This window comes from Salvelinus sp. IW2-2015, linkage group LG36 (genome assembly GCF_002910315.2).
Source record: "Salvelinus sp. IW2-2015 linkage group LG36, ASM291031v2, whole genome shotgun sequence".
Taxonomy (NCBI): domain Eukaryota; kingdom Metazoa; phylum Chordata; class Actinopteri; order Salmoniformes; family Salmonidae; genus Salvelinus; species Salvelinus sp. IW2-2015.
Window position 1 is genome coordinate 17723336 of NC_036875.1, and position 21103 is coordinate 17744438.

Consider the following 21103-nt stretch of genomic DNA (forward strand, 5'->3'; position numbering starts at 1 on the left):
AGGCTAATGCGATTAGCATGAGGGTGTAAGTAACAAGCACATTTCCCAGGACATAGACATATCTGAAATTGGCAGAAAGCTTACATTCTTGTTAATCTAACTGCACTGTCCAATTTATAGTAGCTATTACAGTGAAAGAATACCATGCTATTGTTTGAGGAGAGTGCACAGTTATGAACTTGAAAACTTATTAATAAACCAATTAGGCACATTTGGGCAGTCTTGATACAAAATGTTGAACAGAAATGTAACGGTTCATTGGATCAGTCTAAAACATTGCACATACAGTGATGCCATCTAGTGGCCAAAATGTGCCTGGGCTGGAATAATACATTGTGGCTTTTCTCTTGCATTTCAAAGATGATGGTACAAAAAATACAAAAGAACGTATGTTTTTTTCTTTGTATTATCTTTTACCAGAGCTAATGTGTTATATTCTCTTTCATTCATTTCACATTTTCACAAACTTCAAAGTGTTTCCTTTCAAATGGTATCAAGAATATGCATATCCTTGCTTCAGKTCCTGAGCTACAGGCAGTTAGATTTGGGTATGTCATTTCAGGCGAAAATTGAAAAAAAGGGTCCGATCCTTAAGAGGTTGACAAGGGATCCTAGCTTTCACCTGAATTCACCTGGTCAGTCTRTGTCATGGAAACAGTGAACTCCCAAAAGGGTACAGTCAACCCAATTCATGTCTCAATTGTGACAAGGCTTAAAAATCCTTCTTTAACCTGTCTCCTCCCCTTCATCTATACTGATTGAAGTGGATTTAAGATTTAACAGGTGACAAGGGATCATAGCTTTCACCTGAATTCACCTGGTCAGTCTGTCATGGAAACAGCGTTCTCAATGTTTTGTACACTCAGTGTATATCTTCAGTTCAACATCCCACTGACATGTTGAAAAACAAACTACACCTCTTATAAACCCTTCMTTTTAAACCCTTCTTTTATCCTGTTATGCACTGGAGAGTTCTGCTTATCTCTGCGGCTCCAGTCTCCAGTTCAGTGTGTGTATGTGCGTGTCTGTCTGTCTGTCTGTCTTTCACCCAGAACCCCAGTTCAAAAGAGCCATCAGTGTTCTGCAGAGATAAGTAGCAGCACAGGATAACACACCTTTGTATAAAAACAACCACTGGCATGACCAAAAAACAGCTGTGAAAACTAAACTTCACGTACTAACCTCTCATTTAAGAAGGATTGTAGACAATGGGTTATTGAAAGACCCTAATGTGAAAGATGTAATCCGCAGTAGGGGGAAACAGTGCCACTGGCCGCCCCACTACCGTTGTTATTGTTTTTAGGTCATTCAATTAAACATTGAACATCTAATAGTCAAATCATAGGTGAGCTGGTTTTACTATTTTTTGCAATCTTCTGGTGTTTTTTGTTGGAAAACTGAGGGGGTCGGACATAACACCTCAACCTTATAACCCATAGATAAACAGGCTACAAATCTTTCAACAATTTAAATGTTTTAGTGAAGCTTGCATTCATTTGCCCCTCCCTGTTGCACACAATATTTAAGATGAAGTCATCAACTCTGTTACGGTCAACCCTGTTMATTTATTTGGCTCTCAAAATTACTATCGYAATTTTTTKATTTAACCACTTGAGATGGGAAAAGGTGTTTTTTATTAAGTTGTACATGTGCTCTTTGTGACAGAATATAAAAATGAGGTAAAATATATGCAGTATTTTTTTTTTATACCAAGTTATACTACTCAAAAGACACTTAATTGGTGGAATGACCCTTTCGTTGCCGAGCTGAGGAGCGTCAARCTGCATGATAAAAAAATGTGCAGCGAAAAAACTGTGTTTGTTATTTGCAGTAACTTATTTGTTATTGTAATATCGCAAAGGGATGTTTCACCACTAAGGATTCCAGCGTTAATCATAAGAAACTACTGTTTTTGTCAGCCAAGGGAAAGTCACTGATGCTGAACAGAACTCCCAAAAGTGTATGCACAAGAAACATCTGGTTTATAGGAAATAAAACCAGTATTGCATTATTCAACAATAACCCTTTTCACACGAATTGTCTTTTTACATACGTTGCCTTTTTCAGCATGGTTCCAGCAACTATAGTCACTACACTGTAAAGGGGTTACCATGAATTTGACAGTAGCTTACAGGCAGCTCGGTGGCAAGTAAAAGTCTGTATTTCATATTACAGTACATCTACAGTAATATAAATACAGTATCAAAGCAAGTACTGTGTAACACAGTACAATACTGTAAAATGTACTGTATTAYGCTGTAAAAAAGTAAAAGCTACCGTAATCGGAACGAATGAATGAAATTCATTGAGGGTAGGTGATTGTATTTTACTGTAATTACAAGGGATTGGTGCAAGCAGGTTGGCTGCTAGGTAAAGTGTTCACAAACATTACAGCATGTTAATTAATATTTTGTATTTTATATCACTTGCACTTCTAGAGGCCTTAACAAAGGCTTCCAAACTGGCAACAACTACAGGTCAAAACAGACCAAAAGGACATGGCAAAAAGCACAACCATTTAAGGTTGAAGACTTGCTGCCACTCCAATCTGTCCMATATACATTTTAAATTGTAGGGGCACTATAACCACATAGAAGTTAAATTGGTACAGCATTCTCACTCACAGGTACAACAAATATAGCCTCTTACAAGGCACGCCTCAAAATATGTTAATGAGCCAGAAAYAACAATACCATGCACCCACTAATGGTCAAAAAGTTTTTGGCGCTCCAAAAATACGGTAAGGCACTGTAATCTGTGGGGTATRATTACAGTACCATTCGAAATACAGCAATTCTTTCCCACAATGCACCATAATTTACAGTATGCTGCAGTAAAACATATTTTACTGCTGATAATACAAAAAGTTWACGTATAATAAAACATTTTCCATTACAGTGTATGTATCCAGGCCAGCTCAGGAAGCTCAGGAAGCTCAAAAGTGTGAAAATACCCTGTGTTTCCTTGTTTTTAGGAGGGTGATGTTTGGAGAATAAAACCCCTATACTGCTCAGTGTAATCTAACAATACCTCTTCAGGGGATCTCAGGGATGGTTCTTCTCACCCCTGCAGTTCACAGAGACCCCAGGGAAACCCTGTAAACCGGCAGGATATTGGAGAGGATCTCTGCATCTGAGTGAAGCATAGGGAAGGCAGGGGGAGACATGGGGGAGGCAGGGGGGGCAGGGGGGACAGGGGTGAGACAGAGGGGAGTCAAGGAGGAGAATGGGTGCTTAAGACTGGAGGTGGGGCCCTGGGGCTCGAAGGCCTTACTAAACACTGCTTTATGAATCTGCTCCAGTGGCTGACGGATTGGGAGGCAAATTGGCTGTGTCAGATTTCATATCACAGCTGGAGCCATGGAGCTGGGCTATAGTCTAATAAGGTGGGGATGGTGGTGTGTGTGTGTGTGTGCTGTGTGTGTGGTGTGTGTGTGTGTGTGTGTGTGTGTGTGTGTGTGTGTGTGTGTGTGTGTGTGTGTGTGTGTGTGTGTGTGTGTGTGTGTGTGGTACACGTGTACGTGTGTTACTATAAGCTTGTGGTTTCAAATGCATTGTGGTTGTTGCCTTTACAACTGATACGAATGCAGAAAATATTTGAACATGTGTAAACACCATCTCCTTCTCATGATCCATCACAAAGACAATACAAAGAACATGTTAACAGTGTTGTCAGTCTTGCCACAGCCAGGTTCCTGATAGGCCATATGGCAGTCAGAGTCTTCTCTGTTACATAAACCCACTGCAGTTTCGCAAACATATGCCCAGAGCGTGTTAAAGCTCTTTGCCGGAAACCCAAATCTCAGTAACTAAGCCAGATTACACACATATACATACACAGCACCCCAAGCAGTGATTACACAACCTTCTAGCTGTCAAAGATTAGACTGAAGTGTTGTGATCTAGCAGAATGTGACATCAGTGCAGTGTGTTGTATCACAACCCAGGACATTTACTCAGACACACCATGACTGATCTAAATCATGTGTTTATGGTTTAGAAGACAGAGAGCGGGCCATTAACTCAGAAATACCATGACTGATCGAAAACCAGTCTTTATGGTTTAGACACTAGGTGTGGCACTGGAGTAGGCAAACCCTATTGCCACGCCCTTCCAGCACCTTTCTGGCACCTTCCCTGTTGGGTGGCTAATGGAGCCCAGCTGAGGGTAATAAGTCAATYAAGTATGTGATTGGCTAGACAATCAGCCCCAACAGTTGATTAGGCTGCTGCTGTTCATGTTTGAGGGAGAGGGCTGGAGGTGGCAGTTGGCAGGTTAGGGCTGAAAGACGATCTGGTTATGATAACGTTTGTTATTTGAAGTTACACTTTAAGGTTCTTATTTGTAAGTGTTTCTGTTGGTCAATTATGAAATRAAATTTAGTTTGAGCTGTTTACTCTGCCTCACTCAGTCTCTGTACCCTGAGACCAGTGGTGTAAAGTACTTAAGTAAAAATACTTTTGAAATTGTGTGTGTGTGAGAGAGTGTGTGCATGTTAGAGTGCGCACATGATTTGGTGTGTGTGTGTTTTGGTAACTTCGGTATTAATGCTAGCATTCCTCTTTTCTGTCTCTTCCACCTCGCAGTGCAGCGCCGAGGGGAGCCAACGCCCAAAGAGCGGTTTAGGGGGTTCAAGGGAAACTTTGGGATTTTGGCAAATCTACTTCCCCAGAGTGAGATGAGCTCATGGATGCCATTTGTWTGTTTTTGTGTACACTATGGAAGTTAAGAGGTAGTTTTGCGAGCTAATGTAATATCTTCTAGCATGTGAGCAGATACCATAGACTTCCAGTATTCGTGCTACACTAGTTAGCAATTAYGCTAGCACTAGTTAGCAACTTCCTTCAAACTAGAAGCAGAGACATAAAAGTTGTATCCACGAGTTCATCTGATTCTTGCTCAAAGGAACATCGGCGATAGGTGGCACCTGAGATATTGATGCCAGCAACCCTCCGGGGGGTGTACTTWGGCAGCATTAGAATCGTCATGGTTACGGTAAAGCCAATGGGGGTCCAGGAGCCCCTTATGAAAAAGTAATTTATGGCAAAATATGTAACTTATGTTTTATATGGGCATACAGTATATGGTGGAAAAAACTATGCTTATATATTGCTTATACACCTGAAGTCAATATTAAATTAATCATTCTTTATTATCATCAAGCTGGAGAGGTTCCCACAAACTTAATGCACCATAGTACACGTTGGTCAGGAGCTCTGCCGGGGCAGTCCTGTTAGTTCTCTTGTATACTGTTTACAGACAAATTATTTTTGCATGATTTAGCTAATTCATTATTATATAATTAATTCATCATTAACGTTTGGTTCATGCATGTGACYGACCAATACCTCATGAGGGTCCTTCTCTCCAAGCTGAGACCTTGAAACTGAGATACCCCTTTCGTCTTCAAAACAATGTTCTGGGCGTACTGCCAAATTGCTTAAACTGATAGTGAGGATAACTCCCATGCATGATCAATCAGTCACTTGCATGAACCCAGTCAAATTGKTTTTTAGAAAAGCAGAARCAGAAAATGTTCCTTCACAATATGTATTGTGGCAGACGGTAGGGAGAGGTGAGGGGAGTGGTTATTGAGGGGAGATATCTGGCAGCCTGTTGGCTTCACCCCYGGGCCTTATATGGACTTCCTGCCCCAACGAGGCAAGGCTGTTGTTCGTTAAGCCAGGGAGTGCTTGGGGATAAAGGAGGAGGCAGTGTGTACGAAGGGGCAGAGTAGAAGAGAACCAAGAGTGTTATGAAGAGTATTTGCATGGCGACCAACCATATGAGAGCACACGWTGTGGCCTGGACTGTCAGACTACCCTAGCTTCCCACAATAAGTTGGGTGAATTTTGGCCCATTCCTCCGGACAGAGCTGGTGTAACTGAGTCAGGTTTGTAGGCCTCTTTGCTCGCACATGCTTTTTAAGTTCTACCCACAAATGTTCTATGGTATTGAGGTCAGGGCTTTGTGATGGCCACTCCAATACCTTKACTTTGTTGTCCTRAAGCCATTTTGCCACAACTTTGGAAGTATGCTTGGGGTCATTGTCCATTTGAAAGACCCATTTGCGACCAAGCGTTAACTTCMTGACTGATGTCTTGAGATGTTGCTTCAATATATCCACATAATTTTACCTCCTTATGATGCCATCTATTTTGTGAAGTCCACCASTCCCTCCTGCAGCAAAGTACACCCACAACATGATTCTGCCACCCCTGTGCTTCACRGTTGGGATGGTGTTCTTCGGTTTGCAAGCCTCCCCCTTTTTCCTCCAAACATAATCATGGTCATTATGGCCAAACAGTTCTATTTTTGATTCATCAGACCAGAGGATATTTCTCCAAAAAGTATGATCTTTGTCCCCATGTGCAGTTGCAAACTATAGTCTGCCTTTTTTAGGATTAAATGTCAGYAATTGTGGAAAAACTGAGTTTAAATGTATTTGKYTAAGGTGTATGTAAATTCTGACTTCAACTGTATCTTAACCGCATGTGCTATGTTTCAATAAAAAAATCCTTTAAATAGCTAAATAAATCATAAACCAGTACAGCCATCTCAATACTGAGCCAGCTAACGGTAGCCGCTAAGCTAATAGCAACCCTTTAGTCTTGACAGGCTAGCATTAGCACAGTTTTATTAACTTTAGTGTACTCAGTAGAAAATGAAATACAACTCTGTAATATATAACACTTGGGTGGGGAGATGTCAGGGCCTAGACCATATAAACAGAGTAGAAAAGAAACCACAATATTACCTCAGAGGWGCTATAAATCAATAAATTCAAACCAGAACATTATTTAGTGCCATTGTGTTATTCTATGAGCTAGCCTTGCTTAGCMTCAAACCCAGTCATCTCTATGTCAAGATCGCTAACAGTTTCACTCGATCAATCAACAAATTCAAACTTCACAATTTCAATGTAAAAGGTAAGTATCAATCAGATAACTATTTAGACAGGAGAAACGGTATAGTCCAAGATTTGTATAACTAAACCAAGATAAACCACAGCCTGTTTCAAATTAGTCATAGTGGGCGGAGCCAAGCACGARCTAGAGAGATCATATTGCGCGTTCTAGCTTTAATTTCCATATTTCAGTTAGGGAGCGGCTTCTTTGTGAAGTGCGCATGTGCAATAATAAAATTTGCCTTTGCAATTTTTTAAAACTTTGACAAAGGGTAAAGTCTACAAAACTTAGTCCACTCTGTTCACTCGTAACAGATTCTAGTTTTGGGAACAGAAAACTGTATTGAGATCAAATGTTACATCGATGAGAACATTTGCAGAATGTCGGACAAAATCCATCTTCTCCCACTGCCGGCCACTGGGCTTCCTCTCACTAGCATATTTGGTAGTCATTGATTACAACAATATCTAAACCATGTTTTATACATTTATTGTGATTCCACAAATGTTATGTACAAAAATAAACATTCATACTGAGATAGGTTTCTGTAGTAGTTACAGTCTTGTCTCATCGCTGCAACTCCCATACAGACTCGGGAGAGGCATCCTCCAAAACACAACCCAACTTAGCCGCACTACTTCTTGACACAATGCACATCCAACCCAGAAGCCAGCTACACCAATGTGTCAGAGGAAACACCGTACACCTGGCAACCTGGTCAGCATGCACTGCACCCAGCCCACCACAGGAGTCACTAGTGCATGATGAGACAAGGATATCCCTGCCGGCCAAACCCTGGACCTCCCGGTCGCGGCCGGCTGCAACAGAGCCTGGGTTCGAACCCAGAATCTCTGGTGGCACAGATGGTGGCGCAGTGCCTTAGACCAGGCTTCCCTGCATTGAAAGAAAAAAATAATAATAATGTAATAATGAGTACATTTTTCATGATGAAAATACATATCCATATCATAATTTTTGTATGGGGGGTGTGAGAGTTATATATGTTATTAAAATATATGATCATGTATTTTAAAATGTCACATTTATATATGGGTTTTAAATATATGATCATATATTTTAAATATATGTCACGTTCTTTGATACTGTATATATGGCCATATATTACTTTTCCGTTTGGGGCACAGTTTGTGATGAAAGGAGGGAATCACAAAGGAATGAAAGACAGGTGGAGAGACCGAAAAGAGGAATGCTAGCATTAACACCGCAGTCATCCAAACACGCACTACACATACACACCAAACATACGTACGCACACTCGTGCACAGACAGACACATACACACAAAAACCTCCAGAGTTTGGCTCATCTTCAAAAGGTTATGTTCTCACCAAAACTTAACCCTGAGTAGGAGATTGCGTTTAAGTGAAATGAAAGTAGAATAGACCTGTTTATCTATCTAAAGCAGGGATGGGCAACTTTGATGGGGKTGGGGGCCACAAAAAATCTGAACTCRTGAGGGGCCGCAGTTCCTCGTGGATCTGCATACCCAGATCCGTACCCACACATGCAGTCAGCCTTTTGGGGGCCCTAAGCAACATTTTGTTCCTGTTCTCAAGTTTTGTTTTTGTGTCTTTTATTTCCGGTTTTGTACACCACCATCAAACAGTTGAAGATTATTGAAAAGGTATTTCACATCGATTTAGATGGTAGGGCTTCTATACATAGCTTGTTTTGTCACATAAACTGAAATTACAGTAGGTGAACTATTAGAAATTTAGCAACCAGGAAATGGTGGAAMGATTTCTGCATAATGCACCGTTAAAGCAAGTTTTAGATTTAGAAGATTTAGCAATTTTATAACAAATTGTATGCAATTCTACTCATTTTGCCATGKGGCGGAGAGAATAATTCGACCATGATTACTACAAGTTTAGATAGCTGGACACCAGACAAACTTATCAATCTAAAACATTTTATCTGACATGGGCTAAATGAGTTACATAACAAGATAAAAACTGCTGGTGCACAACCATTTAAAAAAATTGTATTCTACTATTCTATTCTATTCAACAGTAAGGGGAATGCTGAATGCTGTTGGTTTTCATAGTAACGAAGTATGCCTCCATAAATTTTCCTTTTCTTCCAAGAGTGTCTGAATAAGAAATAGATGGCAATTACAGATTTTGACAGATAACATTTTTCTTCAGGTATGTAGGCCTACAGAATCACAGAGTCCAGAGAATGAGAGAGAGAGGGCAGGGATGCAGAAAAAATGAGAGATACTAGGGATATAAGGTCATAACTTTCTCCCCCCCCCTCTCCCTCCCCCCTTTCTCTCTCAGGGTTGGGTTTAAGACTAGAGAGAGAGAGCTTCAGTAGACATATATCCCTCGGTGAGAAGCCAATCTTTTTGACTTTACCGCAGTAATTTCCCCACCCAGGGGATTCAACTCTGGGACTCACTCACTTCACTCTCCATCCAGCATCAGATTTACTCCCTCCATCTATTTATTTACTGCTCTGTCTCCAACAAAAAGATGAAGGGATGGAGATAGTGACAAAGTGCCAGGCTGAAATTAAAACTCAGAGCCTGGTGTAATTCACTCTAATTACTTTTCTCATTCTGCCAGGAAGGGAGGAAACCGTTCTCTTCTTCTCTCCAAGTGCTTAGCTGACTGACTCCCTGCTCTTTTAGCCGAGAAGAAAGATGTTAGAAGTCAGATAGATGGTCTGTAGACCAARGAGACACAGCTGCTTGTCTTCCRAGAGCATGCTGTCTGTCTGCTTSTGTTTCATTTGGTCCTCTCCAGTCCCCATTTCACTAACTACTACATAGTTACTGTTCAGCTGATGTTTACCCATCTTGCTGTCTCGCAATTTAATGTTGATTGCCACAAACAGGACATTCATTCTGACATGACACAGCCTCAGCTCCTTCAAACAGCTGCATGTCCTCTGGGGTCTCCAAAGGTGAAACAAAGGGGCCATGGCCGTAAGAGAGGCCTATCTCTGTCTGTCTCTGACACATCCCTCAGTATAATTTAAATAATCTCTCTCTTTGCTTTTCTCCTTCTTTCGTTTATTCTCCCTCGTATCTTTCCTCTCAGCATAATGCACTTCTCTCTCCTAGTCTCCTTGACCTTCCTTATTTTCTCTCTCTCTATCTCCCTCTCTCTTTCTAACTCTCCCCCTCTCTTACACTCTCTTTTATCTGTCTGGAGCATGTGTCAGTGTGAGTAATGTGGATCGTTAAGCAGCTGTGATCAGAATAGATCCTCTCTATGCTTTATCAGTGACACCACATAGCCCCCTATAGCTAATGAACCAGACACACTACCCATCTCACTGGTAAAACCGGCTAGTACATATAGTAGGGGGTGACAGGTAGCCTCGAGGTTAGAGCATTGACCCAGTAACCAAAAGGCACTGTGTCCTTGAGCAAGGCACTTAACCCCAATTGCGCTGGACAATGGTGACCTTGGCCGTGACCCCACTCCCTGCGGTTGTCTTAGGGGGAGTACAAGTGTATAACAGTATAAGTATAAGCACCCCCAAAGTTATTAATTACATACTGTATTTTCATACTTTATTTCTAGATACGGTATGACAGTCCTGTATGGACTCACAAAAATTGATATATTTTCACACCTCGAAAATGGTCTTAGGTCAAGCTGGATATAAACTGTATTATTACAAGTTCAGTCCTAAGTAGGTTCTAAGTAAGCGTTTCACTGTTAGTCTACACCTTTATGAAGCATGTGACAAATAAAATGTGATTTGATTTGAGTCTCATTCTGCCTACCCCTCTGATTTACTACATTACTATATTCCCTTGGTTCGCACAGTGAGGAAGTCATTTTAATTAAAAGAATACAGTTGAGCTGAGATTATGGTTGGATTACTCCGAGAAGGCATCTAACGAATCTAGACATTCTAATTAATTTGACCGCTAACGGAAAATCCTTTGGAGATCCCAGCAGTGCTGTGCAATAAGGCAGCAACCTGACTCGCTGAGCACCTTTCTGGGCACAGTTGACTCTCGGTAGCCTCCTGCCACTCGTGTGTGTGTGTTTGTGTGTGTTTTGACAGGGGCAGAAGATCAGACAGTGAATAGTCATGCCCAGGAGAAATAATGGTCCCTAATAATAATGATATGTGTATRTGTTGCCATAGTAATGTTTGACATGACAACTAAGGGATGCTGCGGTAATTATCACCTCCTGCGTAACTCACATTGTAAATCTGTCTACTGAACTAGGGAACTAAAACTTACAAGGATCATTCCTCTATATGAAAAAGGGAATAAAATGTATTAAGTATTGGCCTGTCTCAATCCYKTGCATTTTATCGAAGGTCATGGTAAAAGATTATGTTCGAACAAATTGATAGTTATATTTCCTTACATAACCTACTATATAAGCTCCAATCTGGCTTTAGGAAACCCCATTCCACCTACACTTGCGTACTAACTGACCACATCAGGAATCAAGCAGACGGAGAGAAATTTTGTCGTATGGTTATGTTTGATTTCCAAAAGGCATTTKATACAGTGGATAATGAGATTCTGTTAATCAAACTAAAAACAATTAGCTTTAACTTCTTCGGCAGTGTTCGGAATTCCGGATGACTGACGTGCCCAAAGTAAACTGCCTGTTACTCAAGCCCAGAAGCTAGGATATGCATATAATTGGTAGCATTGTATAGAAAACACTCTGAAGTTTTGAGGTCACAGGCCATTTCAATGCTAGCCTATGGGATATACAAATAGATAGGACCCAGATTGCAGTTCCTATGGCTTCCACTAGATGTCAACAGTCTTTAGACATGGTTTCAGGCTTGTTTCTTGAAAAATGAACAAGTAGTTGTATTTTTTCCAAGGTGTCTCTCATTAGAAAGTAGTCTTGTTGGCGCGTGAATGAGGTGTGCGCTCTTCGATATTTATCTTCCTTATTGAACATACTATTCTCCGTCTTAAATATTATTATTTATTTCGATATTAGAGTACCTGAGGATTAATTAGAAACATCGTTTGACTTGTTTGGACGAACTTGACCGGTAACTTTTTGGATTCGTTTGTATGCATGTTGAATGAGTGGATTACTGAGATCATTGGCACCAACTAAACAGACTTTTTTGGATATAAAGAAGGACTTTATCGAACAAAACAACCATTCATTGTGTAGCTGGGACCCTTGGGATTGCAAACAGAGGAAGATCTTCAAAGGTAAGTGATTTATTTAATCGCTATTTGTGATTTTGTGACGCCTGTGCTGGTTGAAAAAGTATTTTAATGTGTGGCGCTGTCCTCAGATAATCGCATGGTATGCTTTCGCCGTAAAGCCTTTTTGAAATCTGACAACGCGGTTGGATTAACAAGAAGCTCAAGCTTTTAAATGATGTACGACACTTTTCCATGAATGTTTAATATTACGATTTTTGTATTTTGAATTTCGCGCTCTGCAATTTGACCGGATGTTGTCGTAGGTGTCCCGCTAGCGGTTCATGTGCCCTATTAATAACTTAGCCATAAAATGGGTTAGCTCTTATCTGCAAGGAAGAAAACAGTGGATGATGGATAGGACCCTGTCTAAACCCAAAACCTTGAACTGTGGGGTACCCCAAGGGAGTGGGCTGGGCCCACTTTTCTTTCTGTTGTATATAAATAATCTGAAATCTGTCTGTACATGTGACCTTTTCCTCTATGCAGATGATTCTGTAATGTTGATTTCCCACAAAGACAAARATGTGGTTAAGAAAGCCCTCAGTGCTGATCTTCTGAATGTCAGTATATGGCTGTATGACAATAAGCTGTCACTCCACCTTGGAAAAACAGAGTCCATCTTTTACAGGTCCAAAGTGAAACTGAGGAAATGCCCTGACTTTAAGGTGGTAGTAGGTGACATAGTAGTCACAGCAAAAGACTCAGTTAATTATCTTGGATGTATGTTGATAACCATCTGACAGGGGAGAACATGGCACAAAAAGTTATCTCCAAAGTGAACCATAGAATTAGGTTTCTGGCAAGAACCTCTACATTTCTGGATAAGAATGCAATGGTGGCATTGGCAGGAGCTCTTATTCAGTGCCACTTTAACTATGTGTGCTCTTCCTGGTACAAGAGTGCCTCCAAGATAATTAAAAACAAACTGCAGACATCTCAGAACAAATTAGTCAGGATTATTCTTAAACTTCCGGCACGTACTCATCTTGACCATTCCCACTTTGAAAGCCTCAGATGACTCAAAGTGGAGGAGGGAGTCTCTCAGATTAAATTGTGTCTTGTACATAAGATTGTACATATTATGGTCCCCGGGTACCTATGTAACTACTTTAACTTTGTCCTGGATAATCCACTGGAAGGAGTGAAACTGATGTTGATCCTTTTAGATTTAATAGTGGTATGGGGAAAGAAACGTTTTGTACTCAGCTGCCATTCTTTGGAATAGTCTTCCAAAAGAATTGAAGTATAACCTCCATAGGCAGTTTCAAGTTCCCAGTGAAAAAATTGCTAAATAGCAGCATGTCTCAAGAGTGAGTTGTAAGACTGCAGTACGTGTGTGAGAAGGACATGCCTGGGATAGCATATGGTCTGCCTTTTGGTGCCTATTGTGTATTATATTGTGATTTTCTTGTGTATATATAAGATCATTAATGCTGTATATATTAGGGGTATGTGAGACAAGGGAGATGTACCTGTCCAGAGTTGTTTATTAGGAAATGGATCTGTACTAATTACAGTAGCTCATTTATGAAACAAACAACAATTTTGTCTGTCATTGTTTGTTGCTTCTACAATGGAAATAAGCGTTCAAGCTTTATTGTGTTACCCTTGATGATTTTCTTAAGTTCTTTGTGGAGGCGTCACCGGCTGGAGCGCCCTTATGTATGTTTTTACATTTTTATTGTCTAATAAATTCAATCAATCAATCAGCTTACTATTTATTGCTTCTAATTGCTAAACTGGACTCCCAAAAGAATATAACAATCTGGATAACACTTTACTTGGTCCTAACACATTATTAAACCTGAATATGTAGTCACCAAACATGAATCCAAAATAACAGCAGTTGGTATAGACTTATGATGTGATCRTGGCCATCACATTCAAACAAACTAAAGCAATAGAGCACGTTTACTGTACACTGAACACTACCGAGTGTGATTTGAACCATGTCAAAGAGACCATTGTATACTTGTTCAAAAAGCTCAGTTGCATTGACTTCTCAATGGAAAAATCTATTCTAAAGTCTTCTAGCACTCTGCAGGCCTCTATACCATATGTTGCTGGGTCAGGGTTTTATACAAAGGGAGGCCACAGGCTCTTTGGGTTTAGTCAGGTATAAAGGTAAGGGCTAAAACAGACAGGACGTCAGTGTAGCAGCAGCAGCACAGCTCTCAGGAACAACTGCAATCATGATGGGCAAAGTAAGCTACTGTTTTATCCCACACTCTAAGTGTTTTAATTCACCAATGTCTGAATAATGGCTGGATAAGTGAATCACCATTTTAAAGTGATAGTTACCTTTTTTCACGTGAGGCTTCTTTTCGACATCCATACAATGTTGTTGTTTCCTCCAAACAGTTTTTACATTTGTTCACTGGTTATTTTGCAAAACCTGTAATGATTTAACATTTGGGAGCATGTAGCACTGCTAGTTATAAAGCAGCTCGTATCTGCGGATTCATATATTTTTATTTATGTTGCCATTATATTGTAAATATTTTTTGGTGCTTCCAGATCACCTTCTACGAGGACAGGAACTTCCAGGGCCGTTCCTATGAGACCACCCAGGACTGCGCTGACATGTCCTCCTTCCTGAGCAGGTGTCACTCCTGCAGGGTTGACAGCGGTTGCTTCATGGTCTACGATCGTAACAACTACATGGGGAACCAGTACTTCATGAGGAGAGGCGAGTACCCTGACTACCAGCGCATGGGAATGGGAATGAACGACTGCATCCGGTCCTGCCGCACGATCCCCATGGTAGGTGGAAAGAAGAGTGGGTGCTATTCCACAGTGGAAGCTAACAATGATGCTTTATATAGAATTCACAAAGCATATATGAACAATGCAATATTTCCCCATTCCACAARAGGCCCTGTTGCCCCCAAAGAGGCCCTATGGCCAGAGCCATGGTTGGCGCTGCCTATGGCTATTGGCTTCCCGATGGCTGTTGTAATAGCCATTAAATTACAGTAGGGTGAAGCAAAACAGGTTTTAATAGTTGTACTCTCATATTATAGACATGTATGTACCATTTCCCCGATCCATGAAACCTTTGCTTTCCTCCTAACAGCACATAGGAAACTTCAGGATGAAGATCTACGAGAGGGAGAACTTTGAAGGTCAGATGCACGAGATGATGGACGACTGTGACTCCATCCAGGAGCGTTACCGTATGTCCGACTGCCAGTCCTGCAACGTCATGGAGGGCCACTGGCTGATGTACGAGCAGCCCCACTACAGAGGCAGACAGATGTACATGAGGCCTGGAGAGTACAGAAGCTTCAGTCAGATGGGCATGAGGTTCATGAGCATGAGGCGTATCATGGATAACATGTCTATGTAACATGCTCAGATGTTGTATGAAAAAAGTTGAATAAAATATGTTCCCAATTTATATTTCTTGCATAATTGTCTTGTTTTTGTGATTTGTTTACTTAGAACACAACCTAATATAATGGGTATTTCACTATTTCACCCTCACAACTTTAACATTTAAAAGTTTAGGATATATTTTTTTAAATATGGAGGGAAGTGTAGTAGGCCACAGCAAGCCAGTACTTCCACTATACACATCCCAACCCTAGGGGGCAGCAGCAACCTGGCCAAATGCTGAGTGTGCTAGTAGGCTTGATAAGTGAATGATTGCTCACAAGTTTGGGGGATTGGTGAACATAGACATTTTGGTAGTCTGGATAGTTGGCTTCATAACAATATGTATGTGTGCTGGATATACAGTAATATCCACTGATATCTCAGTTCTTCAAGTTAGGAAAGAATACTTGACCTTGCCATGCGATTTTGCTGTGCTATTGACATGCACGATTTCAAGGACTAACAGTCATACAGGTAATACATTTCTACTATGTAACAATAGCCTATGTACTTATGTTGCAAAATGACACTGTACGTCAAAGGAAGCTAGTGAGGGGAGAGTGGATCATGGTAATGGCTGGGATGGAATTAATGGAATGGTATCAAACATATTCCGTTCCAGCCATTACAATGAGCCCTTCCTCCCATTTAAAGTGACACCATCCAATACTGCTGTAAATGTCCATGTAACTACATGTTAATACTGTAACACTAGATGGCTCTGCCAGGAATGCTTTTATACGGCAGCTTCTAAAATAGTGACTGGAGTCATCAACACTGTGTAGCTCTGTATTGAATTAGCTACAGCTGTCATGTCTATGAGGCTGGGTAAGTGTTTCCTTCAACACTGAAAGCCTTACAGGGAAGATGGAGCTAATCACAACTAGTTCCAAATGACTTTTCTGATTCAGAACCTGCAATGATTACATCGGAAAGGTAACTGTGTAGAATGTGATTTGATTATTCCGCCTCGACGAAGCCCTGGCGTGTGGTTTCTCCCCGAGAGAGCCAGTCAGACCCTGTGTGTGTGTGTGTGTGTGTGTGTGTGTGTGTGTGTGTGTGTGTGTGTGTGTGTGTGTGTGTGTGTGTGTGTGTGTGTGTGTGTGTGAGTGTGTGCGTGTATCCAATCACTGTCTCTCTGACTGTCTGTATGAAATAGGATTCTAAGCTGTTTTAACAATTGCCCTGTGGAAGTGGCCATCTTCTCTGATGTGGTCACACATGAACAGACATGCCAGCCAGAGAAGAGACAGAGCTAAGGGAGACAGAGTAGTAGTAGTAATTCTGTCAGTTAACACCATTCATCTCAATCCAAAAGTCTCATCATAGGTAAATACAATCCACCTCAAACACACACAGCCTCTTGATTGGGTCTTGAGCCATACTTGATCCGTACTTAATTCCCACTTTCAGCCTTCCAACTTCTGCTAAGTTATCGTACCTTTATTTTATTCAGTGTAATTCAGAACACAGGCAAAGCAACACATCAGCAGCAATGCTACGATTAAGGGAGTCAAGGACATACTTGATGGATCTTCCTCTAGGCTTGATCAGAACTGAGAAAACAGGAAATCAGGAATCTCCTCTAGAACCAGAACTTGCACACATCAAAGAGGACCTGTCAATCACAAGCCTCAGGGTGCGTATCCCAGAACATCAATTTCCCTTCTTAGATTACGTTAAAACAATGTTCTCTGATGTGCTACAATTATACATATTCCAGTATTACTATTAGTGTGGTAATGGTCATTCATCTTAAAGCTCTCTGTTGTTATATGATAACCACACACCCTGTGGACTCGAATGGCTTTTTCGAAGCCATTAGACTGTTAACACTAAACTGGACAGACTGTACGTTCTCTCTCACAGAATGAACAGGAACCATTATACTTAGTACAAGAAAGCCCATCAATGTGTATTGTGTAATATAGTAAAATCTCACCATCTCAAAGGCTATGTGAATGAGTATGATTAATACTTATCATAGCACATACTAGCTCATAAAGCTACATTCTCAGAAAAAAAGGTGCTATCTAGAACCTTGAAGGGTTCTTCAGCTGTCCACATAGGAGAACCCTTTGAAGAACCCTTTTGGTTCCAGGAAGAACCCTTTTGTGTCTATGTAGAACCCTTTCTACAGAGGGTTCTACATGGAACCAAAAAGGGTTCTACCTGGAATCAAAAAGTGTTCTACTATGGGGATAGCCGAAGAACCATTTTTGAACCCTTTTTCTAACAGTGTAGATCTCTCTCTCAATGTATAAAATATAGCCAACCCTCACCATACAGCTAGCTGTATGTGCACAGGCATCAATCTCTCTTATTGTAGCCTGAATGACGCTCTATCCTTCGAGAGCTGAAGTGGACTATAAGAAAGGCTAAATCTACCATAAATATGTTTCCCAGAGTAACAGGCTTGTACACGTTGGCACTTTCAATTTGGTCCTCCAAATGGGTCGATTTAGATCTTGACATAAATCTTTGTATTTTCGATCTGTTTGAATTTGATTTTTTTGTTGCCTGGGTTTCATGCTTCATGGAATCATATGTTTAGCCAACACAGCACAATCTACTAAGAACTATTCTGGATAGAAACATGTGAGTGTGAGTGTGTGTATGTGCATGAGGGTGTTTGTCTGAGCTGTCTGTTTCATTCAGACAGACAGAGACACACACACACACACACACACACACCTTTTCCAATAAGACACCCCTAGAGATAGTCCTGACACACCCCTCCCTCCCAGGCACAACAAAGTAATTTGTATTCAATTATAAAAGCCAAATGTGGAGCTTGACAGCATTCATGGCAACACTAATTCAATTGATGTAATAGAAGACAGGGTGGTGAATAGGGAGACTGAGAGACTGGTACAGTACATATCTTGTTAGCAACACATTTCTCTCTGACACAATGATAATGTAGCGTGGTTCCAGATCTGTTGGTGCCGTCTTACCAACTCCTATGGTCATTATCATGACTTCCTTCCCTCTCTCTTCACGTCCCTCACAAAATGTATTCTCTGCCTCCCACTCCATGTACATATTCCTCTACAACATCAAAGCTGAATTCACTTGTGGGCAGAAGCGACTACAGGTTGACTGTGGGAGAAAAGCCAAAGTGCATGCTTGTGTGCTTTTGTGTATTTGCACATGTATATGTGTAAACTACACACTATAGTGACGATACATCCAAGAGACAACCAGAGGTCAATGTTCAAACTCCAACCTTTCTATGGGGTGTGGGAGGACAAACGGAGGCATGAACGTAAAACCATCTAAATTATATCATCTGATATCATGTTTTAATCTAGGGCAGCATAGGAGAGGGAGATGATGGAGAGAAACCCAGGAAGAAGGGAGGTGGGAAGAAAAGGGGAGGTATGCTCTGCTGTGCTGCTGTGTTGAGAGTGGGAGCTGCAGGTGACAATTATAGCTACGGAGCATCGAACACACAGAACTTGTGAAACATAAGGGTTCCCCCCCCCCCCCCCACACACACACACACAACACCACACACACACACACACACCAACAACACACACACACACACACACACCACACACACACACACACACACACAACACAACACACACACACACAAACTAGAGAGGCAGAACACTAGAACTAACATTTTTCTGCAGGTGTGACACGACGGTTAAAGTGAAGAGAAGAGCTGGCAGCTGCTCTCGCTCTCTTTTTAGCATCAGTTGGAGCTGCTTCAGTGGAAAATCTATCTGACCAGCACTACCCCCCCTCCCCTCCCTCCTCCCCCTGTCTCGCCCCAGTCTCTCTAACCCTCTCTCTCTCTATGCGTGCTAAAACCTGACATTTGGTGTCATGCTGGAAGCAGCAGGATAGAGAGAGGGGTAAAGCGGAGGAGAGCTGGGGAAGAAGAGAGAGAGAGGGAGGAGTAAGAGAGAGTAGAAGGGGTAGAAAAGTGAAGGGATGTGAGTGAAAGAAAGAAAAAGGGAAAGAAGGCAGAAGAGTGTGTATGTGAAAAGAGTAACAGAGAGAGGAAGACGGGAAGATGATGTGAGAAGCAAACCAAGAGAGAGGGCGCGAGAGAGGGAGGGTGAGAGAGACAGAGAGAAGGGGAGCAGTTTCCATAGTAACCCGTGGGTCGGGTGGGTCCAGGGTGCCAGCAGAGAGCGGGAGAGAGAGGKGTAGAGACAGAGAGTGAGGAAGAGAGAGAGAGAGAAAGCGAGGGAGATAGAGGGAGAAAGATGGTTGTATTCAGGTTTAATTGCTGTTCCTTCCAGCTCTCCAGCCTAATCTCTTCTCAGCCCAGTGAATCATGTAGCGGTGCTGTTGAGGGATAAATAAATAAATAAAAACAAATACAAAGTTGCACATCGGCTGCTGCAGTGAAACAGCTTCACCTGAAAACGTAATGCTTTGACTATAACTACTGTTCCCTGAAGGAGGGAAACGAGGTACAACGCAACTATGGGGAGTCGCATTCTTGCGACTTTGACTGAAGAACAAAAATCCCACCTGACAAGGCCAATGAAATCAGCGCCTCGCTGGAAGCCCCCCTTCAATTCCGCACCTCTATTCACCAAACCCAGGAACAGGCGATGCGGGGCCAAATAGGTACTGTACCTCGTTTTCCCTCCTTCAGGGAACAGTAGTTATATTTATAATGTTACATTGCCTTTCAGTAGCTACTCTCAGTACAACACAACTATGGGAAACTAGAATCCCGCCCAAAGCCGGCCCCAATGGATACCAAATTTAATGGCCCGCAAGATACGGGAATCCTAACCAACTGTGGTATTTTGTGAATTTTTTCGCAATGTTTGTAACTCATTTTATACATAATGTTGCTGCTACCGTCTCTTATGACCTAAAAGAGCTTCTGGACATCAGAACAGCGATTACTCACCTCCAACTGGACAAAGATGATTTTTTCTTTAATGAGTCTGACGCAAATTATATACTGCTTTGTCAAGACCAGACCCAAATCCCCATCATCAGTGTGAAGAAAAGACGGAGGAAAAGAGGGCGGGGTGCCTTGTAAGAATTAGCCGACGAGTAGGTCAACCACCTCGTCCCTCCATATTATTGGCCAACATGCAATCATTGGAAAACAAACTGGAGAATTTACGATTAAGACTATCCTACCAACGGGACATTAAAAACTGCAATACTTATGTTTCACTGAGACGTGGCTGAACGACGACATGGATAATATAGAGCTGGCTGGCTTCTCCGTGCATCGGCAGGACAGAGCAGCTACGTCTGATAAGACGAGGGGCGGGGGGTGTGTCTATTTGTCAATAACTCAATAACTGCTGGTGCATGATGTCTAAAAATAAAGAAGTCTCGAGGTATTGAATACCTCATGATAAGCTGTAGACCACACTATCTACCAAGAGAGTTCTCATCTATATTATTCATAGCTGTCTATTTACCACCACAAACCGATGTTGGCACTAAGACCGAACTCAACGAGCTGTATAAGGCCATAAGAAAACAAGAAAATGTTCATCCAGAAGCGGCGCTCCTAGTGGCCGGGGACTTTAATGCAGGAAAACTTAATTCCGTTTTACCTCATTTCTACCAGCATGTCACATGTGCAACCAAAGGAAAACAAAACTCTAGACCACCTTTACTCCACACACAGAGACACA

The 21103-nt window shown here is 41.5% G+C and overlaps 1 protein-coding gene across 1 annotated transcript; it reads left to right on the forward strand.

Annotated features, from left to right (window-relative positions):
• Nucleotides 1-14208: 14208 nt before the first annotated feature.
• On the forward strand, nt 14209-15489 carry LOC111959339 (gamma-crystallin M2). Its single transcript, XM_023980838.2, has 3 exons — nt 14209-14293; nt 14607-14852; nt 15166-15489. The coding sequence occupies exons 1-3, from the start codon at nt 14282-14284 to the stop codon at nt 15436-15438; spliced, it is 531 nt and encodes a 176-aa protein (XP_023836606.1). The 5' UTR covers nt 14209-14281; the 3' UTR covers nt 15439-15489.
• The last annotated feature ends 5614 nt before the right edge of the window (nt 15490-21103 follow it).